The 26,087-nt window shown below is 44.2% G+C and overlaps 2 protein-coding genes and 1 long non-coding RNA gene across 3 annotated transcripts; all 3 read left to right on the top strand.

Moving 5' to 3' along the window:
- Window positions 1-35: 35 nt before the first annotated feature.
- On the top strand, window positions 36-6,774 carry ppp1r3b (protein phosphatase 1, regulatory subunit 3B). The gene is made up of 2 exons (XM_014977138.2): window positions 36-279; window positions 4,548-6,774. Exon 2 carries the CDS (start codon window positions 4,573-4,575, stop codon window positions 5,413-5,415), a length of 843 nt encoding a protein of 280 aa, XP_014832624.1. The 5' UTR covers window positions 36-279; window positions 4,548-4,572; the 3' UTR covers window positions 5,416-6,774.
- Window positions 6,775-7,956: 1,182 nt separating this feature from the next.
- LOC148156300 (uncharacterized) lies at window positions 7,957-9,480 on the top strand. The gene is made up of 3 exons (XR_015764940.1): window positions 7,957-8,065; window positions 8,166-8,316; window positions 9,302-9,480. It is a non-coding gene; the product is annotated as an uncharacterized LOC148156300 (long non-coding RNA).
- Window positions 9,481-12,241: 2,761 nt separating this feature from the next.
- Window positions 12,242-22,576, top strand: LOC106910493 (uncharacterized). Its single transcript, XM_014977140.2, has 6 exons — window positions 12,242-12,588; window positions 12,703-14,494; window positions 14,566-14,739; window positions 15,217-15,390; window positions 15,497-15,643; window positions 18,506-22,576. Exons 1-6 carry the CDS (start codon window positions 12,282-12,284, stop codon window positions 19,989-19,991), a joined length of 4,080 nt encoding a protein of 1,359 aa, XP_014832626.2. The 5' UTR covers window positions 12,242-12,281; the 3' UTR covers window positions 19,992-22,576.
- Window positions 22,577-26,087: the final 3,511 nt, after the last annotated feature.

Genomic DNA, 26,087 nt, shown 5'->3' with positions numbered 1-26,087 from the left:
TATTCCAGGTCCCTCCAGGTTATTCCAGGTCCCTCCAGGTGGCCGCCCCTCCTCCACACACAGCAGACCCTGACTCTGGTGATCACTCCGCCTGCGCGCGCCCTCATTGGCTGCGTGGACGTTTTCACGTGGAGCCTGCGTGGGTCTTTGAAGTGGAGACAGAAAGTGCAGCGGCTCCTAGTTGCTCTGTGGCAGCGGAGGGGGGCGGCAGGTGGCTCCAGGTGGCTCCAGGTGGGGACGGAACCGCGACCGGCAGGTGTTGGTCAGAACCTGCTCCAGGTAAACCTCCGCACCGAGGCCCTGCGCAAACTCTGCGGATTATTGCGCTGCGTGGAGCGTCGTTTGTTGTTTGAGCAGCATAGAAACAGCAGAAACGATTCAAACACCGAGAATCCGGAGAAATATTCAGAAAACTGAATTTCTGGAGCCGGAAGCTTTAATTGAAAACAACCAACTGACAGAACCGTTTATTCTGCTGCTGTTTGAAAAGATGAATGAATGAATGAATGAATGAATGAAGTTTGATTTAATAGTCCAGCTGTAACAGCTTCCATCTGCTTCAGCCTTAAAACTGCAGTTTGCTGCAGAAATCCGGATGAATTCTGGCTCAGTGAAGGTACCGTGGTTCCGAAGCGGTTCCCGGGTCAGAAATCGGTTTTCAATGCCAGAAGCGGAGCAGGGCTGAAACGCGCTCAGACAGACATGGCGCTGGGAGGTGGAGGTTCTTCTGGACCGAGCAGGCTGGGTCTGGTTCTGGACAGAAGGTCTGGCTCCTCTGATCCGGATTGTTCGCCTTCCCTGGAAGGTCAGCGGGTTTTCCTGATGTGGGTCAGATCCACGCAGTCAGTCACGGACACAGATACACATCAGATAAATGAACTTAACGAAAAGAACGATCCGGTTCAGGCTTCTGGTTCAGTTCTGGCCCGGATGAGATGTCGTGACTTCCTGTTGAAAATCTTTGATTTAGAAACGGAGGTTATGAGGAAGGAACTGAGAACTTTTCACATGGACTCAGTTTCTGATGTTCTGATTATTGATCCCTCCACCCTGATTGGATGGTTTTTATTTAGTTTTTGAATCAGAATCATGAATCAAAACGTGGCAGCAGAGAAATGACATTTAAATGCTTCATGTCCGTTTGGACTCTGGCTGGTTCTGCTGTGCTGATCCCAAACCGACCCGGTTCTCCTCAGCAGGTGAATGTGATCTGAAAGAAGCCAGAATGGAGGAATCGGACCTGAATGGAGGAATCGGACCTGAATGGAGGAATCGGACCTGAATGGAGGAATCGGACCTGAATGGAGGAATCGGACCTGAATGTCGGGTTGTTTCTGGTTTCCCAGTGAAGTCGGTTTGAGAGGAACTGAATTTACTTTCCTGTTTGTTTCAGTTTTCTGAATCCTGTTCAGGTGCGTCAACGTTTGTTTTTAAAGAGCTTTATAAATAAACACAATAAAAAGTTGAGTTTTGGTGATTGAACTAGGACCATCTTGGGTTGGGTAACTGTGGCTGTAAATGGCACCGAAGGCGTGTCTGCACAGCAGCAACCAGAGCCAAACCGGGCCCGGCGGGTCGCGGTTTGCCCCAGAAACCGGCCCTGATAAGAGGCAGCAGGGAGCCCAGCTCTGAACATGACCCGGTTCAGTTCCCACTTTAATCTGCACAACCGTTTATTTTAATCAGATATAATGAGATGGAGGAATAAATCCAACCCAGTCATTCACACTGAATATTGGTGGAGCGCAGTCAGTCAGTCAGTCAGTCAGTCAGTCAGTCACTTTTATTTATTTACAGTTTTATCAGAATGTTTTAAAGCTCCAACATAAAAACAAACTTGGAGGTTTGGAGTCGCTTCAGATTAGTGGTGAAGTGAAACTGGTTGGGCTAACGGCTCATTAACATCATCACAGTTTTCCACGACTCGGTTTCTAAACCATAAGTGCTGCAGAACAAACGGCATGGATCTGATTTCTCAGTTTCATAATCGTGTTCTGGACTTTGTCGTGAACATCTGATCTCCTTCTGGACCAACAGTGGAAACGCAAACAGCAACCGGCTAACAGGACTTCAGGCTCTTTCCATGTTTTATGTGCAGTTTCAAACATTAAAGACAAAATATTCATTTTAAATTCACTGAAATTTTGTTCAAAGTCTGGAGAAGTGAAAGACTTTCCAAGTCGAGATGAGCGAACGTTGTGCTGACCCGGTTCTACTGGACATTCGATAAAACCTGAAGCGGCTTTAGCTTGGAGTTTCAGGTTTAATGTGGTTTAATCCAGAACCAGGACAGTAAAACCATTTACAGTCTGACTTTCTGAGCTGAACGTAGAGGAGTGCAGCTCAAAGACGCGTCGGATCGGAACCAAAGAATCACAACATGGATCTGAAGGTAATAAAGGAATCATTTCTGCTCCGCAGCGTCTGCAGGCATTTGACTTCATTTATGTTATCAAACAAACCTGGTGGAAACTGTTCGGTAAAGTTTTTACAGTAACAGTGATTGGTCTGAAGACATTGATGATCTTCATTGATTAATAACTGAGTATTTTACCGTCTTCAGGTGTGAAACCCAGAGTGAGCCCTCCATGTGGAGCCCTGCAGTCCGAGCAAAATAAACCTTCCTGTTCTCACCGTCTGCCCTCCTGCAGGGCTGTGAGGCCCTGGGGGCCACATTTCGCTTCTCGGCCCGGTTGGGTGTCGTGTGGGCAGAAACAGGAAACATGGCTGGTTTACCAGCCAGCCCGCTCATGGTGGCGTCTTCTGATTGTCTCGGGTCCCGTCCTTGGTTCTGTTGATGCAGGTGAACTGAGCCTCTGGCTTTCTGCTTGGTTCATATTCAGAGTTCTGACTCAGAATCCCTGAATTCATCTCATGTCGCTGATTTAAAGGCTCGGTTGGTTGTGCTCACAGTGGCATTCACATTAAAGGCAGAGAAACATTTTCAGACATTTTAAATACTGTTTCCTCTTTCTTTAAAACTTAGAACCAAAGTGATGAAAAAAGTTCACCTATAGATGGACTTTAAAAAAAGTTTAACCTGAAAACTTCTGCAATGTTTAACATGCATGGAGGTCCTGAGTGGTTTCAGTCTGCTGTGGGGACGGCAGAACCGAACCCAGAAGGTCAGCGTGACGATCAGATCTGCAGCATCAAGTCTCTCAGTCCTCTGACCCGACACTCGGTGGTTCTGGTGGGTTAAACTGCCTCTTCTGATGGATCAGTGTTTGGGTTTCATGCTACGTCATTTTCTACCATGTTGCTGTTCCTGAAAACACAGATGAAGACCTTGGCGGTTCTGTTTCATACCCAGCATGTCAGCTTGTGTAGACCAGATATTGCTGCGTACGCCTGTTGTTCCCTGAGGTCCAATGAGAACGCAGCCGGCTGAATGTGACGTTGAGGCAACGGAAACACGGAGGGAAATCTAACAGACAAGCCGCATCGACTGCCGTGATGCACCAGAAAGCCTGGCGGACATCGGAGACGTATCTTTTAAAATTGTCTTGTCTCTGTTAAATGTGGTCTATAAACACAGCCAGTCGGCCATGTTGGTTTCCTCTGACATCACGTTTGCTCTGGAGAGGTTTTCATCTGATTGAGTGAAACTGGTTTGTGTGTGTTGCATTGACCAAACCCACCATAGAGCTAAAATCGTCTGACAATCTTACACTCTTCCCGTGAGAACCAGGCATTTCCCTTCCTGAAACTGACCAGCTGGCCGTGGACTGTCCAGTTCTTGACTCCGAGGTTTTGACAAGTTCATTGGGGGCATTTGCAGAAAGTTTCTTTGGGGGCGTTCCCCTCCTGGTGGTGTTGGGCCCCTCTCTGTTTGCGTTGCAGTAGGTGGTGCGGGTCCACAGCAGGGTTCTGGTTTTGAGTGCAGATTTCTGTTAACCTAAATGCAGAGACTTCATTGTTCTCTGTTTGCACAGCAGTGTCCAAACAATGCAGCTTGTTTTCTCTGACGCCTCCTGTCGGCGCTCAGCTCTCTGCTGAAACTCAAAGGTTTTCCATGACGTTGCAACCAAAATATGCAGCAAAACCTCCAGAGAAAATATTAAACAATCCATTTATCCTGTGCTAAATGGACGGGTGGTAGCTGAGGGGAGCATCATGAAATGTTTTTGTCTTGAATCTTCATGTTTCTCCTGAACTGTAGAGACGGACACACTGAAGATGGGAGAGTTTTCCGGGGCCGGTGAGGTCTGGGTCAGAATGTGGCCCCAGTACTGCAAAGGGATTTCTACAGATGTCTTAACCAAGGAAAACCAAATGGTTTTTGCCTTCGTTCAAAATTGTAATTATATTTTAAGGTCTTCAGATTGATTGAAAGAACTTCTAAAAACTGATGTTAAATTCAACTATTTCTTTTCTTGAGAAAATTGAGTGTAGAACCGACGACGGCCAACGTTTCTACGGGCAGCTTTGACCAGATGTTGTGAAAACGATGGATGTAGCAGAGCTGAAGCGAGAGCGGCTCTGAGGAGCAGACGCCTTGTGAAGCTCTCACTCAGCACTAACAGTCTGACTTCTCTGTGTTTCAGCGATCAGTTTCCTCCGGAGCCCGACATGCCGATGGACGTGACCATGCCCCTCTACCTGTCCAAGGAGGAGTTCGTCTTCACCACCACCTCTACGGTACAGAAGTCGGTCCGGAGTTCCTGCCTGAGGTTCCAGCACACAACCTGTGTCAACAAAACTGAGCCTGAAGATGGCGCCATCACCAGCAAAGACACGAAAAAAAAGAAACGTGTTACGTTTGCCGACCACAAAGGTCTGTCCTTAACCAAGGTGAAGATCTTCTCCAAGTTCACAGACCCCATAGAAATCCCTGCGAACATTCAGGAAATGCTGAGCTCCAAGCTCACGCTGTCGTCCACGGAGGAGGACAAACTGGTGCTGGATTTCACTCAGCCCTCCTCCGACTACCTGCTGTTCCGGCAGAACCTGGAGCAGAACCTCGTGAGCCTGGAGCACTGCGTGCTGAAGGAGAAGGCCTTTGCAGGAACCGTTAAAGTAAAAAATGTATCGTTTGAGAAGTCCGTGATGCTTCGGGTGACCTTTGACTCGTGGAAAAGCCACACGGATGTCAGCTGTGAATACGTGAAGGACACGTACCCGACCTCGTACAGCGACACCTTCTCCTTCGAGGTGTCTCTGCCCGCCGAGATGTGGCCCAACGAGCAAGTGGAGTTCGCCGTGTGCTACAAGGTGAGCGGGAACGAGTACTGGGACAGCAACCAGGGTAAGAACTACCGCATCGTCTGGTCCTACATGAAGACAAACCACCACTCGGACTCATCGCAGTTCGGGATCCACTTCGACCGGTACGGCAGCCCCACCTGTTCACACGGACTCTTCCCTGACTGGCCGAGTTACGCCGGCTACGAGAACATCGGGCCTTACTACTGAACTTCTGATGTCACAGTTTTTAAATTGCACGTTGTCAGTGATGACTGGCTTGTTTTAAAATGGTTTCTGTCATGCTGGGTTGCTCCTGAAGTCCGTTTTACTGTCGATGCTGGATCACACTGCAGACCGAGCCGGACCCTGAGCCGGGCAGGTGTTCATCATCATCATCATCCCAGATCAGATTTTAAACCTGTTGTCACAGGAACTGTAACTAACCAACCAAACCTCCTCCAATAAGCCTTGAAGTTCTCGGGTTTTAACCTTCGGAGGGACGATCTGAGCAAACCGGAGCTGCTAACAGGAAGTCCAGTTGTTTTTATTCACCGGTTAAGATCACCAAGTCACCGAGCACCTGAGGTGCCCTGAGGTGTCCTGCTGCCACTTCTACAGGGAACATTTTTAAGCCATTAACTCGTTTATTCTCAGAAAGTTTCGTGTTCAGGAGGAACTTGGTGTTGGGCAGCGGACTGGAAGCTGAACAACATCCCTCAAAATGTCCCGGTTTCCTGATCTAACGAGCCTGGATCAGAGTAAATTCACTTCTTTAGCTCATTTGTTGTGAAGTTGTCTTTGTTTGTGAACACAGTATTAAGCCATCACAGATACGCCGAGGATCCCACATTGTTCCTGTAGTTGGTTTTCTGACAGTTTAAACACGGTTGCTGGCCCGTAAAGTTCAGGGATGTGAAGTTTTTAACGTTCTGCTGATGATTCAGGCGGTTCCTGGTCGGCTGCAACCTGCTGGCAGAAGGTCTGGTGCCGACGGTCTTGTTTTATCAGCAACCTTGAAAAGTGAAAAAGTTGCTTTATTTCACCTTAATCTGTGCCGTTATTGTGAGAACAATCAGAAAATATTAACTTGGACACCTTTTCTTTAAAGTTGACTGTGAGGAGTTTATAGTTTCATAGTTCTCAGATCAACAGGGTCGCAGTCGTTTTTGCTTCAAAGCACAAATTTGCACATCAGTAAATGCAGAGAGAAGACAGAGATTATCAGATCTTTGGTTTTAAAGGGAAACGAGGGAAATGGAGGCGGTAATTTTCCCCGCTGAGAAAACGAAGTTTCCTCGGCTTTCAGAGAATCTGTCTGCGCACAAAACCCTGAAAATGAATAAGCTATATTTCATTTAGTAGTTTGATGAGCGTGTGTGTGTGTGTGTGTGTGTGTGTGTGTGTGTGTGTGTGTGTGTGTGTGTGTGTGCGGCCTCTGCTTTCAGGGACTGAATGACAGAAGTAATTTTTAACAAAAGGTTAATAAAGTTCTGCCATGTTTTACTCATAAAGATGAAATTCTGTCTGTGACAATAATCTGCTGTCATCAAAATCTGAAGAACAATAAAAAGTATATTTTTATCCTGACGCTGGTTGGATGACTTTTTTTTTATATCCTCCTGAGACCCAGAGAAAAAAAAGTTTTTGAATTTCAATTTTTTTTACACTACATGACTCTTTGGTGTGAAAAAACATCACTACAATTGAAAAAATTTCAAAACATGTTTTTATTTATTTTTTAGAGTATGTCCTTTGGAGAGGACATCGGGACTCTCTTGTGGCAAATATGAACACATTTCGAGGCATACATTTACCTCTGAACTCTGACAATCTTTAGTGCTGTAAATTTCAAATGGCTACACCATTCAAGCCAGTGGTTCAGATTTCCAGGGACCTCATTCAGCTTATCAAAAGCAAGCTGATTAGTGTAGTTTAATCAGGTGTGTTAGTTCTGTTTTGGTTTGTGGTAGTCCATAAAGCAGTTCTTCTTCTTTGAGATGCAGAGGTACATGTTGCATTTGATGCACTTTATGTAGGTTTTTCCAGTGCACCCTTCTGCTCTGCACCTGGAACTATTAGGATTGTCCATCATCTGTGGCAAATGGACAGCTCCATACTTTCTCACTTCCTTATCTGGCTGGGGCCTCCTTCTCTTCTGTGATGGAACGTACTCCTCATCATTCGACGCATCAGATTCAATTGGATTAGGTTGGCCTGACTGCCCCTGGGCAATCAGTTCCTCACCTAAGAGCAGTTTGAAGTCATGGTATTGGAGAGTTTTCTTCATAGGTCGTGCCAAAGCTTGGCTGTCTTCCTTATACTGTAACCAGGAGTTGGTGATAGCCAGATCGAAGAAGTGTAGGATTGTGCGTACAGTCCACTTCCTTGTGCGGTTAGCCATTCTATAAAAACTAAGCATTCTATCACACATATCAACCCCACCCATGTTGGTGTTGTACTCTGCCACCACTGCAGGTCTGGACACTTGAACATGCCTTTTGTCTTTCAGTGACCATCTGGTCCGGGTATCCTGGGGCTCTATTCCATGCACTGTTGATGCCATGAGTACAGGTTTATTGTCAACCCATTTTGTCACAGCCAGCTCAGGATGTTTCCTTGTCACCATTACAGAGGAGCCTCTTCCTTGTTTCAACAACTCTTTATCAGATGTAATGTTACAATCCTTTGGGAGTCTATTTTTCATCAATGTTCCACTTGCAGGCAGACCCATTTCTAGCAATTTATCCAGTAGTTTTATTGAGGTGAAATACCTAGACAGACAGACACAAACACAAAAAATAAAAAATAAGTGTCATTTGTTTACAGAGAATCATCATCAACAGCACCACAATTGACGTTTATACCTGTCAAAGTACAGGTGAGTTCCCCTGGGAATGGACTCAGTCAACCGAAGAACTGCATTTGCTCCTATTCCAAGTCCTGTGTCTCTGCCGACAAAGGTGTTTTTTCCTTGGTAGACTTCAAAATCCAATACAATTCCAGTTGGAGTAGCGAGAACAAACACCTTCAATCCGGTTGGATTTGGCTTGCCAGGAACGAATTGACGGACTGGACATCGACCAGTAAAGGGAATCATTTGTTCATCAATGGAAACATTTCCTGGCCTGGGTAGGTTTAGGCAACCTTGTTGCACCTTCTTCAAAAGTGGACTGACTCTCCAAAGCATATTGAGCTTCCTCTCTTCTTCAGTTACATCAAGATCATTAGTGATTTTCAAAGAACATCTGATCTTGAAAAAGCGATCCCTTGTCATCGACTCAGCAACTATTGGCACTCTTGTTTTTTTGGCCCAATACATTTTGATTTTTGGGTAACCAAGGCATGCCATGTACACTGAGACTCCAAACCAGGTCTTAATCTCCTCAGGTGTTGTATTCAGACTTGAGCCTGACACCTGAATCTGTCTCTGGTTTGTGCAAAAGGACATGTCCTCAAAAACTTTGTTGTCAATGTACTGCTCAAAGTATTTTGATGGTGGCCAGTCTACACGGTTTGGGGCAGTACAGACAACCTCTCCGGAGTCTTCCAGCACAGGCAGGAATCTTAAGAGACAGACAAATACATTAAATAATTATGTCCTCTAAAAGTGATAGTTCATCCAAAAAAATACTCTTATCTGTCTAAGCTTATCTACTCTTGTCTCAGAAGCCTACGTGTTAGTTTTGGTCCAAAGTGGGCGACGGGCCCGTGCATCCTCAACTTCACTCTCCTCTTCCTCACTTGATGCCTCATCCTCTGAACTCCCGACCTCAAAATCACCGTCAATCTGTCCCTCTTGGTCCTCCTCATCTGACAAATCTATGTCTGAGTCTCCATCAATAATCCTGTTTAGGATTTTCTCTGCCTCAGTCAGTGAGCTGATTTCTATTAAAACAGGTTAAAAAAATAAAAAGCAAATCCTGATGTCCTCTATGGAGGACACACATAAACAGGTTATGTTTTATCCCAACAAATAATTAAACTGCTCTGAAAATCCACCTAACTATTCCTTAGATGTTCATTTACTAGAAGCAATCTGAATATTAAACTCACAAAGCTCATAATTAGAAAATAATATACTTACCTTTCTTCTTTCGATAAAATGTGCTCACAGGGATGGCAGCCATTGTGAAGAATCAGAAAGAAAATTCCAGAAAAGCCCCACCCCCACACATGTCATATCATTGGAAAGCCCAGGATGTCCTCTCTAAGGACCAACAGGATTTAACACAGTGGCATGTATAGTTTCAGAGTTATGAACAAAAAACCTATGTACTCCACAGAGGACAAAAATGCATTGCTGGGTCTCAGGAGGATATAAGTCAAATTAGTATTTAAATAAATAAAAGTATTCTGGTAAAGAATAATCAGAATACTCTTAGAGATCAGAAAATGCTCTTTAGCTGCTCATGACTTCATGTTTTCTATGTTTTGTATCTTTAAGCTAATTTCATTTCCTTTTATAATTTTACAACAGGTTTTTGTTGACATGCTCTTTAATTCTGGTAATTTTCTAGATGTTTCTCCAGCAGGGGGAGCCACATGCTGACGTTATGTGACGTAGAGCTGTATGTAAATGAGGAGGCGGACCAGGACAAAGTCTCATTGGTCCAAATCTCTCTTAATTTCAGATAAACCACCACAATCAGCGTTTTGACTCAGAATATTAGATTACTGTGAGGTGTTTGGTCACGTTTGGCAAACAGGTGCAGCGCTGCCACCTAGTGCTGGTGGGCAGTTATGCTTTTCTATCGGTAAATAAACTGAAGACATTAATGCAGCTTCATGGGGAAAAGTATTAGACCAATACTTAAAATTTAGTTTTGAAATTTCTAAAATAAAGCAAATAATGGCTAAATGTAATATAAACAATTTAAATGACACTAAGAGAGGTTGGCAGGTTAAAACCCAAATTTAACCTTCACAGTAAGAAAATCTTAATAAAAGTGGATATATTTACGCCCAAGTGAAGACGATGGAAACTTATTCTGCACAATCTAGTAATGGATAATATTCCCAGAACCAGTCTGAATGTGATGGAAAAAAATCAAGCCAAAATAAAATCTACAGTTAGAAACGACTGTATATCGTTCCTAATCTCCAGAGAAAATAGTTTCTGGAGATTATAAACGGTTTCTAATCTCAGTGTAGGTTACATGTTATGATTTATATCTGTGTTAATTATTAACTGCTACACAATATTTTAAAGCATCCGTCCTAGTTTGATGTGTTTATTACCAGACGGAGGTCAAAGGTGCTCCTGGTTTCCAAAACAAAGAAATGTTTAACTAACGAAAACCTGCAATCACATCCTGACTGCCAGCAGCTCCAGGTTTGGATCCACCTGGAAACGCGGCCGTAGAGTAACCCCTTCAGTGCCACTGCAGCTGACCAGTAACACTAATTTATCTGTCACAAACTAAACAAAGTCAATAAATGCAAGTTGCCTCTTTTGTTTTCCATCAATATTTAAAATCCAGTTATGAACCTGATGGGTTTAATGGCTTTACTGACCCAGATCAACAAACCATCACTGGGAGGGCCTGGGTTGGGACAGTATGGCAAGACATTTGTATATTTATTCTTGCAATTAGCCACATATTCTTTCTTTCTTTCTTTCTTTCTTTTTTACAAATGTAAAACTGCAGTTAAAACTTTTCCCCAAACTAACTCGATATTCTGCTGCCACCAAACTCACAGGTCTTTGGATGGAGCAGCTGAACACATTTCAGTTCAGTTAAGTTTTAAAGATGCAGGTTGGTGCACACATGTAGGGCTCACCAGTAAACTAGTGGACATTTTCTGCTTTTGCTAGTTTTGCATGTTGGGGTTTTAAATGTTGATTAGTAAGGCATAATTTTCATCTAATTAGCCCAAGTCAGGGTCTGCTAGCCAGGACTTTTACTAGGGAACATTTTGTGAACTTCGGGGAGAAAAAGTTCTAGTAAGACAGAATGATGAACTGGTATCTCTGAAAGTGTTTTCAACTGGTGTATCAAAGTGTTCAGTGGTTCCTGGTGCAGAGGTGATACGTGCACCAGTGCAGTGTAGTTTAAACTAACAGAGATGAATGACGCCAAGGCCAATGAGTGAATCTGGAAACGTGTTGCCGCAGCGGGAGTTTGCTGAACCTGTGGGCTGCTCTCTGAGTCACGGGGCTGTTTGCACTGAGGCTGGGAGTGAAATGTGACAGGTAGCATGTTGAGTCTCAGCATGCTTGAAAAGCTGAGGAACTGTTGGATTAACTGATGATGTGAAGAACTTCAAACTGCAGACGTTACAAAGCTTTGATCTTTAACTGGTGAGTTCAACTCTGTTAAAAGTACAGAAATGACTGAACCTCATCATTGAACTCTCTCCAGAAGCACAGAGCCTGGATTTTATAACCTGGAAGGTTCATTTATATGGACGTAATCAGTAAAAGACCCACAGAGTAAAGAAGCCTTTTGTCAAAGCTTTTGCTCCCTCAGCTGTCATGTTCACGCGGTGAGGAAGGAAGTGGTTTGATGAGAGCAGGACTGGCTAAGAAGCATCATGTAAATGATTTTATTCTGTATGTCACGATCCACTCTGTCCAGAAAAACCAAGACAGAATTTCTTTATGCAGCGTTGCATGAAGTGAGGCTGAACGGTGTGGACAGATTTATTCTGCTAGAAGGGGAGACATTATGAAACTGCAAAACGTTTCAGGGATCTCATTTCTAAAGGCGGCATAAGAGCAAAACACTGACTGGAAATGGTGAGACAGCATGTCTGAATAACCGTGGCAGCAAAGCCTCCGTTTCTAACAGTTCTCCTAAAAGTAATAAAAATAATGCATTTTAATCAGACGGCGTCTTTCAGGGCTTTTCTAATTATTCATGACTGATGAACACAGCAGAGCTTCTAGTCTGAAACTGAAGGCTGACCAGCAAAAACAGGAAGCCGCTCAGTCTCACCACTAAGAAGAAACCACGACACACAGACAACAGGACCTGTTTTCCATTAGACCAGCTGTGGTTTGCTTTCAAATGATATACAAACACCTGCTATGAGTCAGAGCTGGAAGCCTTCATGCAATCTGAAGCTGAGGTTTAAAATGTTAAAATGAACAAATGCTAAAATCAAACTATTTGATCTGTGTTCAGCAGGACCCAATGGCTCTGAAACAAATACTGTTTGAGACCCTGCAGCAGCTGGGAGATGAAGAATTTCGTAGCTTTAAATGGTTCCTGCAGCAGTCAGATGAGCTCGATGGTCTTCCAGTCATCCCAAAGAGTCATCTGGAGAACGCAGACCGACAGGAGACGGTGGATCAGATGGTGCAGAAGTACAACCACCTGGCTGTGCAGGTGCTGAAGAAGAACCTCCAGAAGATCTACAGAAATGACCTCCAGCATCAGCTGGCAAACATCCACAGAGGTACGTCACCAGGCAGCTGGTCAGGACTGATCAGTTGGTCTTTTGGGCCGGTGATAAAGAAGCAACCAGTTAGTGATTAATGTTCTGTTCCTTGTGTGTTTCTGTCCTACAAAGACATGGAAAATCCACAATCTGTTGGAAACCACAAAGAAAGGCTGCAATCAAACCTCCAGGACACATTCAGGTGTAGACATGAAGGGTGGAGCTCAAAAAGGAACACAGTCAGTTTAGACGACGGCTACACTGAGCCGTGCATCACAGCAGGAGACCGGCCCGCCTCCAGGCTCATCAGAAGGATTGAAATGGCGTTTGGAGAGCCGTCTGAGCCAAACATCAGCAACATATTCACACACCCGTCAGGAGCAAAGACAAACGTCAGAACAGTGATGACCAGCGGAGAGGCAGGAGTGGGAAAAACCTTCTTGGTTCACAAATTTGTTCTTGACTGGACAGAAAACAGAACCAGTCAGGATGTTCATCTGATATTTCCCCTCAACCTGGTGAATTTCCCAAGGCAGGAGACTCTCAGTCTGTCTGAACTGATCCACACGTGTATTCCTGGAACTGCACACATGACAAAGGAGGAACTCAACCGCATCTTCACGTCACTGCAGACATCAGGAAACTCTAATTTTGATAAGAGCGAATATAAAATCATTTTTGTGCTGGATGGGCTGGATGTGAGCCAACTTCCTCTGGACTTCACTGCTGCAGAAAAACTGCCTGTTGATGTGACCAGAGCTGCTCCGGTGGAAACGCTGGTGACGAACCTGATTCGAGGGCATCTGCTTCCCTCGGCTCGCCTCTGGATCACCACGCGACCTTCAGGCGCCGGCCAGATTCCTCCTGAATTCATCGACATGGAGACAGAGCTGCGAGGTTTCTCTGAGCAGCAGAAGGAAAAGTACTTCAGAAGAAGATTCAGAGACGAAGAGCAGGCCCGCAGGGTCGTCTCCCACGTCAGGATGTCACCGAGCCTGCGGTACATGTGCCATGTCCCAGTCTTCTGCTGGATCACAGCTGGAGTTCTGCAGGCCGTGTTAAAGACCAGCACTGGAGGAGAACTGCCCAGTACTTTAACTGGGATTTACATTGAGATCCTCATGGCTCAGATCCAAACCATGAAACAAAAGTTTGGCAAACCAAAAAGCCTGAAGTACCTGGAGACCTTGATGAAACTTGCTTTCAACCAGCTAGAAAATGGTGGCCTGTCATTTTCTGTGGAAAGCATAAAGGAGGACGACGTTAACAGCTTCGATGAGTTTTCTGTATATCCAGAAGTTTTCTCACAGTTCTTCAAGGAGGAGCATTGTCTGAAGATGAGTGGAAAGAAAGTGTTTAGCTTCCTCCACTGGAGCATAGTTGAGTTTCTGGCTGCTCTGTTTGTCGTCTCCCGCATTGGAAACAAACCAAAAACTGCTTTCCCAATTCCAGGCTTCATTTACAGCCAAAAGCAGGAGACCTTCTATGAAATCATCGACAAAGCCGTAAAGAGTTCAGATGGACACCTGGACACATTTCTTCGCTTTCTCCTGGGTCTTTCTCTGCAAGGAAGTCAGCTTCATCTTGAAGATCTACTGCCGCAGACAGGAAGTAGCTCACAGAGCAGTCAGCTGACTGTTGATCATGTTAAAAGTAAAATCAGAAACAGCCCTTCTCCAGAAAGAAAGATCTCTCTGTTCCCATGTCTGAATGAGCTGATGGACGGTTCTCCAGTCGATGAGGTCCAGCAGTTCCTGAAAGCAGAAACAGGATCCGTGGATGAACCGTCTCATTGGTCAGCGCTGCTCTTCATATTACTTTCATCACTAACAGACCTACATGTGTTTGACCTGAAGAAATACTTCCCTTCAGAAGAGACTCTCCTTGCTCTCCTGCCAGTGGTTAAAACCTCCAAGACATCACTGTGAGCTTCAGCTTTATTATGACGAGCTGAACAAAGAAAACAATTTACTGAGGTTTCACTGTCTCTTCCAGGCTGACCGGCTGCAGCCTTTCAGAGAGAAGCTGTGCAGCTCTGTCCTCAGTCCTTAGCTGCCGGTCCTGTGGTCTGAGGAAGCTGGACCTGAGCAACAACGACCTCAGAGATTCAGGAGTGGAGCTGCTGGCTGCTGGGCTGAAGAGTCCTGACTGTAAACTGGAAACTCTCAGGTCAGCATGGCCCGACTTTTACAGATTAACGGGACGTTTCCCAGCCGGGATCTGATGGGAGAGACTCAGCATTGGCATTGCTAAATTAGTCAGTGGTTTCCATGTTGCTAGTTAAAAACGGTAGACTATTCGAAATAGGAGAGCAACAGATTGGTGATATTTCTGATCTCTAAAGTTTAAAGAATGTGGTTTAACAAACAGGAGGACCCCTTTTTCTCTGGTTGTGAACCTTTTTAGCATCACATCGTAACGTTCTTGAAGTAATTTACCTGGTTCCAAGTCTCTGGTAACGAACCTCCAGGGCAGCAACCAAAGCTCTTCAGCTGCAGAGCCGAGGTGAGAAGCTGGACGGAGCGTTGATGACATGAAGCTCCTACAGCCAGCAGCTGCTCAGACACACTGCACAGCACTGCAAGATAACTCTGACAGAGAAAACACACGCTGACATGAATATTCAGAGTTTCTTCCTCATTTCAGGCTCATCTGCTGTAACTTGTCAAAGGGAAGCTGTGGGACTCTGTCCTCGGTTCTTGGATCAGAGTCCTGCAGTCTAGAAGAGCTGGACCTGAGCAGCAATGACCTGCAGGACTCAGGACTGCAGCTCCTATCTGCAGGACTCAGCAGTCCACACTGTAAACTGGAGACATTAAGGTCAGCTTTTATTGATTAACAGAAATACCTAGGCTTTTTTCTACATTAAAGCTTCCAGGAAAGTAAAATAAAAAAACACTTTTTTATATCTCCGTCTCTGCGTAAGGGTCTGTGACTGTAAGCTGTCAGAAGATGCTTGTGATGCCCTCACGCTGCTGGAGTTACGTAGTCTGAGACAGCTGGACCTGAGGAGCAACGAGCTGGGCCCATCAGGAGAGGAGCTGTGTCAAAGATGTACACAAATATCTATTTGGTGAGTAAAAACATCCAATAGTGGCTTCCACAGCAACCCATTTCCCACAAACGTTCACACTGCAGCCCAATTCTGATTTTTTTTTTCTGTTATGCGACCTAAATCTGACCTTTTCATAACAGTCTGAACAACATAAGTTGGATTTTTTTTTTTTTTGCCAAATATAACCCAGGCCAGGTGGATATCCGATACGTATCCAAATCTTTTCAAACGTCCAGTTCGCATTCATCCAACCTGAAAGTCACTGATTCTCAACAAATCTCACTATTCTGCGTCCTGATGCACGAGGGCGAAGAAAAACCACCACCATGACGGTCTATAATGAGGATTAAGTTGTTAATTTGCTGCTCCGGTCGGACAACAACCTCAACTGTAAGCTAAGCTCCACCGTTGGCCTCCATGTTTACTTCTGCAAACACTGAGACTCCAAACACTCTGTTATTGCGCCCTCTATTGTGCATGCAGGAGACGTTCAGGCTGGGGGATATGAGGAAAATCTAATATCTTGATATATTTTTGCTATATCACAATACACAATATATATCACGGTATTCTTAACTGATCTCCAATGTTATTTTAATCTATAGACCCCTTGCAGCGTGATGCCACCCAGGCCAGCTCCCGCCTATTTCTCTGCTAGACCCATTGAAAAAGTGACGCAGTATTTTTGCTTTGAACTACCTACACTAGATAACAAGGTGAGAAATACATTTTAATTAAGAAAAAAAAAAATAGAGGGAAGTAGACAGTGATGCTTGACTTTGACAAACTTAACATATAGATGTGCTGTGGAATAAGGTGTGTTTTGGTTCAGCTTAAATAAAAAGGCAACAAACACACAAACTGACAGATCATCAGTAAAGCAGGTGTTTAAATTAGCTAATCACCCACTGCTGTGTTAGCATGGCTAATAGCAATGGTGGCTAAGCTACCACTGCTGTGTTAGCGTGGCTAATAGCAATGGTGGCTAATCTGCCACCGCTTTGTTAGCGTGGCTAATAGCAATGGTGGCTAATCTACCACCGCTTTGTTAGCGTGGCTAATAGCAATGGTGGCTAATCTACCACCGCTTTGTTAGTGTGGCTAATAGCAATGGTGGCTAAGCTACCACCGCTTTGTTAGCGTGGCTAATAGTAACGGTGGCTAAGCTACCACCGCTGTGTTAGCGTGGCTAATAGCAACGGTGGCTAAGCTACCACCGCTGTGTTAGCGTGGCTAATAGCAACGGTGGCTAAGCTACCAGCGCTGTGTTAGCGTGGCTAATATCAGCGGTGGCTAATCTACCACCGTTTTGTTAGTGTGGCTAATAGCAGCTGTGGCTAATCTACCACCGCTTTGTTAGCATGGCTAATAGCAGCGGTGGCTAAGCTACCACCGCTGTGTTAGCGTGGCTAATAGCAGCGGTGGCTAAGCTACCACCGCTTTGTTAGCGTGGCTAATAGCAGCGGTGGCTAAGCTACCAGCGCTGTGTTAGCGTGGCTAATATCAGCGGTGGCTAATCTACCACCGTTTTGTTAGTGTGGCTAATAGCAGCTGTGGCTAATCTACCACCGCTTTGTTAGCATGGCTAATAGCAGCGGTGGCTAAGCTACCACCGCTGTGTTAGCGTGGCTAATAGCAGCGGTGGCTAAGCTACCACCGCTTTGTTAGCGTGGCTAATAGCAGCGGTGGCTAAGCTACCACCGCTGTGTTAGCGTGGCTAATAGCAGCGGTGGCTAAGCTACCAACGCTGTGTTAGCGTGGCTAATAGCAGCGGTGGCTAAGCTACCAACGCTGTGTTAGCGTGGCTAATAGCAGCGGTGGCTAAGCTACCACAGTGATCATTTATTAATAAAAGCAAAATCCACATCAAGCCTAAAAACCGAAAACGTTAACGAACTGAATGTTCTGCTCTACATAGTGATTGAGAGTTTTTGGTGCTGAATCCTGAACATAAAGTTGCATTGTTGTCAGTTGCTATAGCAACGAGTCTGCGTGTATCGTAAATCCGCCAGAGAGCAAAAAAGAAAAAAAAAAAGAGTGGTTCTGAGTTATTTTCCCACTGCATAGCACTAAGTGGATCCTACCGAGTCTCCAGGTTTCACTTTAACGGTCCAGTTCTACTATGAACGGCATGTAAAAGAATAGTTTGATTGGGGGGGAATTAAATCTGGTTCAGCCTTTTGTCGCAATAGTTTTATAACATGTTTCGCAAATGACCTCATTTTGTTCGACATCCTCCATATAAAATCCAAACTACTGCCAAGTTATTGATCCAGCGCTGATTCTGTGCAGATAGTTCATCTGACTCCTCTTCAGTTTCCGTCTCTTTCACGGCTCAAACTCTCGCTGTCGCCATGTTTGTTTTCTCCGCAGTGTGATTGGTAGAAAATGTTCAGGTTAGGAGGGGGGGGGGACTAGTGGTGCATTCATAGGCTGTCGGGTAAACCAAACTCGCAGTGAATTTGACGGTGAAAGTTTATTATTTGAACGACAATTTAGCCATTTTAACTATCGTAAAAATTGAAAATATCGCGATACATCGAGTATACTCGATATATTGCCCAGCCCTACTTTCAGGCCGTTGCCCGTTCACACTGGAGATCACATACAGGTCGCATATATTTGGAAGTGTGAATGGCCACGGCAAAAAAACTTATTTAACAAAAAATCGGAGTTGGGTCACTTCAGGCTGCAGTGTGAACGCAGCCTTAGTTTCTGTTCGAAAGACAACCCATGGGAACTCAGTGTCTCCTTGATTCCTCAATGTTCCATCTTCTCTGAGAGAAACTCAGTTTAAAACATCTGAAACTTTTTACTTGTCTGATCATTTCATATTTAGCTCACTTGATGCTTGACTGATCTGATGTCTGATTCCTGCAGGACTCACAACATCTCTCTGAGAGGAATGATCTCTAAAAGTGTTCTGATCCAGCCGGGATGTCCTTCTGTCTATCAGCTCGCAGTAAAAAAAGAGAAGTCTGGACCTTTGACCCGAGTCACTGTTGGTGAGAAAAAAACGGATGAGATGAACAGAAAAATTGTCCTTATTGGTGAAGCAAGAGCAGAAAAATGTGCTGTGATAAACGCTCTGTTGAACTACATGATAGGAGTCAGGTTTGATGATGAAGTCTGGTTCCGGGTCACAGAGGAGGAAGGACATCAGGCAACAGAAGGGATGATTTACGAGATCTTTGGTTTTGAAGATAAATCTCTGCCCTGCCCTCTGACCATCATTGATGCTGGACATGAAGGCATTGAGAGAGAAGCCGTTTTCAGAGAACGGCTATCAGACGTCCTGCAGGTGGAGGACAGGGCAGCAGCTGTTGTGTGCCTGGTGCTGAACGCAGCTGACGCTCTGCAGAGCAGCCGACTGAAGCACACGTACGACTCGGTCATGTCTCTGTTTGCAGAACGAGAGGACAAATGCACAGTCATTTTAATCACAAACTCAGATGGACAAAATCACAGCAACATCATGCAAGATCTGGAAACTACACAAATTAAGTTTCTTAGAAATGAAAAGAAGGAGCCATTTTACTTCCTGTTTAATAACCGGCAGCATGAAGACCGGACTGGAAATACCGACGAGCTGGAGCAGGCTTATAAATTATCAGAGAGGGAACTCTGGAAGTTCACAGGTTTCCTGAAAGAAGCCGAAGGTCGAATGGCTTTGGCAGCAGTTGAAGAGCTTCATGAGCACGGCCGACTTAAAGCCGGCATCCAGAACCTGCAGGACAGAATCCAGCTGACGGATTTAAAGGTAGCAGAACTCAAACAGATTCAAAAAGCTCTGCAGAACCATGCAGAAGAGAAGAAAAGCAATGAAAGCTTCTCTGTAGAAATGGATGTAGTCTATAAAGATACAGAACCCATCAAGGGTGGGAAATGGTTGTGGTTTTTTTATGACGGCGCCCTCTGCTGCACCGTCTGTGAAGAAAACTGTCATTATCCTGGATGCACAGTCGCCAAGACACCAGAAGACTGTGAGGTGATAAAAGACGGTTTCTGTGCTGTTTGTACCAACAAGTGTCCCGTTTCAGCTCATGTGAAAGAAGAGTGGAGGTATGTGACCAAAACAAAGAGAGTTGAGATGACGCTTCTGGATGTGAGGAAGAAGTACGGAAGGAATGAGGCGGAAAGTGAGAAGAATATCAGCCTGTTAGATCATCTGGAAGAGGAAATAAGACATCAGAAAGCAAAGAAGTCCCAGATCATTGATGAGATCTACAAACATGTTGTCAGACTGCAGCAGATTGACCTGAAGGAGGATCCAGCATCCGGATATCTGGACCTACTGACAGAAAATGGAGACGCAGAGATGGTGCTGAGACTGGAGGGCCTGAGAAAACAAGAAAATACTGAATGAGCAGCTGGAAGGTTCTGATCTGTTCAGTTACTGCCGGCAAGTAAAACCAAATTATGGTCCATTTTAACAAGCTACCAATGTCTCAGAGTGGAAGAAATGGAAGAATACCAAATATTAAATGTCATGTCTGGAAGGTTTCACTGAGATGATTCTGCAGTGAAAATCTTTCTGAGCTTCTTCTATGCAGTGTGTTGCAGTAAAGAACTGAAATCTGGTTTTCCTTAAAAGAAGTCAAATCATTGAGGACTGTTAACTTTTTAAATCACAAGCTGACAGATTGTTTTAAATCTGCTGCTTTTCCACATTAGATCTCTGGAGCATTTTTATAATCTGCAGATTTATCCTAAATCAGACTTGGAATAAACTGCTGACTGTTGGTTTAACCTTCTGAATAAGTTTCGTAGTTTTTCCCTGTCAGAAAGTTTCAGTTGGTTCTGAAAGGCAGAACATCATTAGGAATGAAATTATTGTTTCTTTTCAGATAGAAAAAACAAAATAGTTTGAGTCCAGGTTGAACTCTTGGCTCACTCTGTGTTGTAGCCAGAACCGGGTCTGTGCCTGTTGCTGATGAAGCTGTTCTGAATGTTTTAAACAACATAGACTGAATGTAAATGTGTGTTTCTTATTGCCTGTCTTTGGACTAACATTCAGCCAGCTAATTCCAGGATATTATATTGGGGCATGTGGCTTATGTACGTAAAAAAATAAAGACTCTAAACACAACCTGAACTTATTACGCCATTCCTGACACGAATGAAAAGATCCAGCAGCAAAAAGAGACGGAAACGACATTTTAACTCCAGAATATAATTTTATCATTACTGCAGCTTTATAGATGTAACTTTGACTTAAAGAAACATATGAATCAGAGAATAAACTGACAGTTTAGTTAACTGTATAAATTGTACCTGAACTTTCAATAAGTCACTTGTGCAGCTGCGACCTGACCACAAGAGGGCGATGCTGCACTAAATCTGATTAACTATGGAAAAGGCCACAGGTCCAGAAACTAATGCAAACGTGAACATTAAGAATTAGATTTTTACAAATGACCTGAAGCAGGAAGCGTCTGCCTGGACTGAATACCACTGATCGGAAGACGTCCTGCATTACATCACAGGAAAAACGGGAAAAACTAAGAGGACGAGCAAAGAGAGAAAGAGAGGAAGATGGGGAAATTTGGAAAAGTGGAAAGAACTTGGAGTTTATTGTAAAGAAATCATATTACAAAAGTAAAGTCTAACTGGTAGAGGTAATGTTTGTTTACAATGTAAACTGGAAAATCAAAAATTAAAATAAAATGTTTTTAGGTGAAAAGCTAACATGAGAGACACTCAGTCATAGTTTTGGACAAATGTATAAAAGCTCAAAATATAAAGAGCTGCTTCGCAGGGTTAGCATTAGGGGTTATTTACATTGGACTAATACAGGAAGCATTAGGCTTTGGGTGCATGATGCTGGACCAGCAGCAGATCAGATTTTAAAAACTTCCTTAAAAATATGAAAAATTGTACCAGACGTTGGGAGGAGGTAGGTTTTAGGTAGTGTTTTATCAGAGTGTGTTTGCATGTGGTTGTCTGTGAGTGTTTGCTGTTCTGATGGGGATGAAGCTGAAACGCCCCTGGGGGGCAGTTCAGTCTAACAATGTACCCACCAGGTTCCTACCTTCACAAACGTCATTAAACGATGCTGTCCTCCTATTTGGTCACATGATCAATATTTTTTTACCATTTCCAAGGAACAACAACTTACCCTTTGGTATGTGTTCCTACTTGATTTAGTGTAAACATTAAAGGGTGTATGGATGTGCTAAAATAATGTTTCTGTTTCCCTTCAGACTGCAGATTTACACAAAAACAAATCCATTTCCTGCTGAGCAACGTTTCCAAAAGCTGTCTGGATTTCCAAGAAACCTTCTGGATTTGACATAACGTTGATGTTACTGAGAAACAGCAAAACTCAGAGAAGACAGTTTTTCCTGTTTAATCAACCAAACAGTTGAAGATCACCTGTTTCTTTCAGTTTATTTCTATAGAGCCAATTCACAGCAGATTTCACTGAGCTGCCGCCTTGCAACAATGGGCTTGGACCCCGTTGAAAGTTGCTGATCATTATTTCTCTGGAGCGGAGATGTTGGAGACCAGAGGAAAAGCCTTGGGCCGCGACTGCTGCACTGAGTTTGGATCTGCTTGGGCCGATTGGACCAGTTTCACTTAACACAGCTAGCACAGTAGCTATGCTATGCCTTTAGTAAAAGGCATGACACAAAACGTAAAATTACAACGTAACGTTTTTGTTTTAAATGAATATTAACAGTGAATAATTAGTTTTAACATTAGTTTTGAGCTTTTGTTTATGTAAAAAAGGTTTACAATAAATATTAATCTATATTAATTGGCACAATCATAAAAAATGTATGAACATATTTGAAAAGTTATTTTTGATGTTGTAAAAATGTGTGTGCCATCCTGTTGAACATCAGCAGTCAGGCAGGAAGCCTGTCCTGGAGTTGACTCGTAGTGCCTCCATCTACCACAAGGGGGTGTTCTCCTCCTCCAGGCATTAAACTGCATTAGAAAGAGTCACTGTGGTTCTTCTGTCTCCCCTATTTTCAAGGGTGTAGCAACAACACTTTGCCTCCAGCACAGAGGGAACCAACCTGGATGTTATGAACTTCAGCTTTTATTTCCAGGTGGAACCTGGGCTCTCTCTCCTCCCTCCATCACTTATGTTTGCATCGCTGCAGGTTTTACACGTGGGGCGTCACTCCCTGAGACGCAAGAGGACATACACCTTTTTACCTCACAAAATGACACAAATAACGCACAATGACTCGGAAAAGTGACTTTAATCAGATTACTGGTTAAAGTAATCTGATTAATTACTTGAATCAGATGACCATTTCCAACTCGTTACTGGAAATAGTAACGAGTTGGATTAGTCATTCAAATCATTTATGGATCTGTCAGGTTCCGATATGTGTCCGCCCTCAGCGTTAAACTCCTTCCCGCCTCTTCAGCGTCATCAGATCCAGTAATGTTGAAGAAAGTTTCTTTTTCAGAAGCTCTGGTCCAAAATGACGACTTCTCTCCATCAGAGCAAATAAAGAGAAAGTTGCTGAACAGGAGGTGAAGCTCTGAATAAAACAAGATTTTTCTTTTATTAAGACTGATCCTCAGAAAGATTCTTCGGTTGACTAGTCTTAGAAAAGTGTCAGTTATTTTTGCCAGTTTTTGGTCAAATCTCAATAAAAAGATGTTTTTAACATCGTAGTGGAAACTACGTTTTACCATCAGGAACCAAAGTTCCTGCATGCCAGACGTCTCTGACTATTGCAGGAAAGGGTGTCTGAGCAGAAGCTGGTTTTGGCAGCAGGTTCCTGTTCCTACCCGATTCAGTGTCTCAGACTCTCGAGCTGCAAAAACAAAGTTCCTGCTGAGCAACATTTTTAAAAGCCGTCCAGATTTTCAAGTCAAGCTGTTTTGTAAGTAGATGTTACTGAGAGACAGAAACAGTTTTATTCAGTTTTATCAATCAGATAAAATATGTTGCCTTCACGTCCACAGAGACGTAAAGGCAACATATTCGTTCGATCTGATTGGATCGAAGTCAGCAGGTCTCGATTTGTTGTGTTTTATATGCACAGCAAACAGCTGGGGATATAATGGAAGTCAATGCAGTGTCCTCAGCTGAAAAGGGTGTGTGTGTGTGTGTGTGTGTGTGTGTGTGTAGGTGTGTGTGTGTAGGTGTGTGTGTGTGTAGGTGTGTGTGTAGGTGTGTGTGTGTGTAGGTGTGTGTGTGTAGGTGTGTGTGTGTGTGTGTGTAGGTGTGTGTGTAGGTGTGTGTGTGTTTGTGTGTGTAGGTGTGTGTGTGTGTTTGTGTGTCTTTGTGTGTGTAGGTGTGTGTGTGTGTAGGTGTGTGTGTGTTTGTGTGTGTAGGTGTGTGTGTGTGTGTGTAGGTGTGTGTGTGTGTGTGTGTGTGTGTAGGGGTGTGTGTGTGTGTAGGTGTGTGTGTGTAGGTGTGTGTGTGTGTGTGTGTAGGTGTGTGTGTGTGTGTAGGTGTGTGTGTGTAGGTGTGTGTGTGTGTGTAGGGGTGTGTGTGTGTAGGTGTGTGTGTGTAGGTGTGTGTGTGTGTGTGTGTAGGTGTGTGTGTGTGTGTAGGTGTGTGTGTGTGTGTAGGTGTGTGTGTGTAGGTGTGTGTGTGTGTGTGTGTAGGTGTGTGTGTGTGTGTGTAGGTGTGTGTGTGTAGGTGTGTGTGTGTGTAGGTGTGTGTGTGTGTGTAGGTGTGTGTGTGTGTGTGTGTGTAGGTGTGTGTGTGTGTGTGTGTAGGTGTGTGTGTGTGTGTGTGTAGGTGTGTGTGTGTGTGTGTGTGTAGGTGTGTGTGTGTAGGTGTGTGTGTGTGTGTGTGTGTGTGTAGGTGTGTGTGCGTGGCCTTGTATTTGATACAACATAAGGACTGTTTTCTAACACTATCAGTTGCTCATAGAGGTTAAAATCCCAGTAGCAGTTTACGAAGCACTGATCTGATCTCCAGTGTTATAAACCTTTAAGACCTTTTAGTTCACCTGAGTGACGCCTACGCACCATTCAGAAAACATGCTGAACCAGCCTTCAGTTTTCATCTGTGAGTGAGTGAGTGAATCTGAGTGAGTGAGTGAATCTGAGTGAGTGAGTGAGTGAGTGAGTGAGTGAATCTGAGTGAGTGAGTGAATCTGAGTGAGTGAGAGTGAGTGAGTGAATCTGAGTGAGTGAGTGAATCTGAGTGAGTGAGTGAGTGAATCTGAGTGAGTGAATCTGAGTGAGTGAGTGAGTGAATCTGAGTGAGTGAGTGAATCTGAGTGAGTGAGTGAGTGAATCTGAGTGAGTGAGTGAGTGAGTGAGTGAATCTGAGTGAGTGAGTGAGTGAGTGAGTGAATCTGAGTGAGTGAGTGAATCTGAGTGAGTGAGTGAGTGAATCTGAGTGAGTGAGTGAGTGAGTGAATCTGAGTGAGTGAGTGAGTGAGTGAATCTGAGTGAGTGAGTGAATCTGAGTGAGTGAATCTGAGTGAGTGAGTGAGTGAATCTGAGTGAGTGAGTGAGTGAATCTGAGTGAGTGAGTGAGTGAGTGAATCTGAGTGAGTGAGTGAGTGAGTGAATCTGAGTGAGTGAGTGAATCTGAGTGAGTGAATCTGAGTGAGTGAGTGAGTGAATCTGAGTGAGTGAGTGAATCTGAGTGAGTGAATCTGAGTGAGTGAGAGTGAGTGAATCTGAGTGAGTGAGTGAATCTGAGTGAGTGAATCTGAGTGAGTGAGAGTGAGTGAGTGAGTGAATTTGAGTGAGTGAGTGAGTGAATCTGAGTGAGTGAGTGAATCTGAGTGAGTGAATCTGAGTGAGTGAATCTGAGTGAGTGAGTGAATCTGAGTGAGTGAATCTGAGTGAGTGAATCTGAGTGAGTGAGTGAGTGAATCTGAGTGAGTGAATCTGAGTGAGTGAATCTGAGTGAGTGAGAGTGAGTGAGTGAGTGAATCTGAGTGAGTGAGTGAGTGAATCTGAGTGAGTGAGTGAATCTGAGTGAGTGAGAGTGAGTGAGTGAGTGAATCTGAGTGAGTGAGTGAGTGAATCTGAGTGAGTGAATCTGAGTGAGTGAATCTGAGTGAGTGAGTGAGTGAGTGAATCTGAGTGAGTGAATCTGAGTGAGTGAATCTGAGTGAGTGAGTGAGTGAATCTGAGTGAGTGAATCTGAGTGAGTGAGTGAGTGAATCTGAGTGAGTGAATCTGAGTGAGTGAGTGAGTGAATCTGAGTGAGTGAATCTGAGTGAGTGAGTGAATCTGAGTGAGTGAATCTGAGTGAGTGAGTGAATCTGAGTGAGTGAATCTGAGTGAGTGAGAGTGAGTGAGTGAGTGAATCTGAGTGAGTGAGTGAGTGAATCTGAGTGAGTGAGTGAATCTGAGTGAGTGAATCTGAGTGAGTGAGTGAATCTGAGTGAGTGAGAGTGAGTGAGTGAGTGAATCTGAGTGAGTGAGTGAGTGAATCTGAGTGAGTGAATCTGAGTGAGTGAGTGAATCTGAGTGAGTGAGAGTGAGTGAATCTGAGTGAGTGAGTGAATCTGAGTGAGTG

Source organism: Poecilia mexicana, unplaced genomic scaffold (assembly GCF_051168715.1).
Source record: "Poecilia mexicana isolate PSO_F unplaced genomic scaffold, ASM5116871v1 scaffold_12, whole genome shotgun sequence".
In the NCBI taxonomy this organism is placed as follows: Eukaryota; Metazoa; Chordata; class Actinopteri; order Cyprinodontiformes; family Poeciliidae; genus Poecilia; species Poecilia mexicana.
Note: the sequence above shows the minus strand (reverse complement) of the source record. Positions and strands in the feature narration are given on the sequence as shown.

Coding starts and splice junctions, on each gene's coding strand:
- ppp1r3b (XM_014977138.2), top strand. CDS start 4,573: ATGCCGATGGACGTGACCATGCCCCTCTACCTGTCCAAGGAGGAGTTC.
- LOC106910493 (XM_014977140.2), top strand. CDS start 12,282: ATGCTAAAATCAAACTATTTGATCTGTGTTCAGCAGGACCCAATGGCT. Junction 12,589..12,702: donor GCTGGCAAACATCCACAGAG/GTACGTCACCAG, acceptor TGTCCTACAAAG/ACATGGAAAATCCACAATCT. Junction 15,391..15,496: donor TGTAAACTGGAGACATTAAG/GTCAGCTTTTAT, acceptor TCTCTGCGTAAG/GGTCTGTGACTGTAAGCTGT.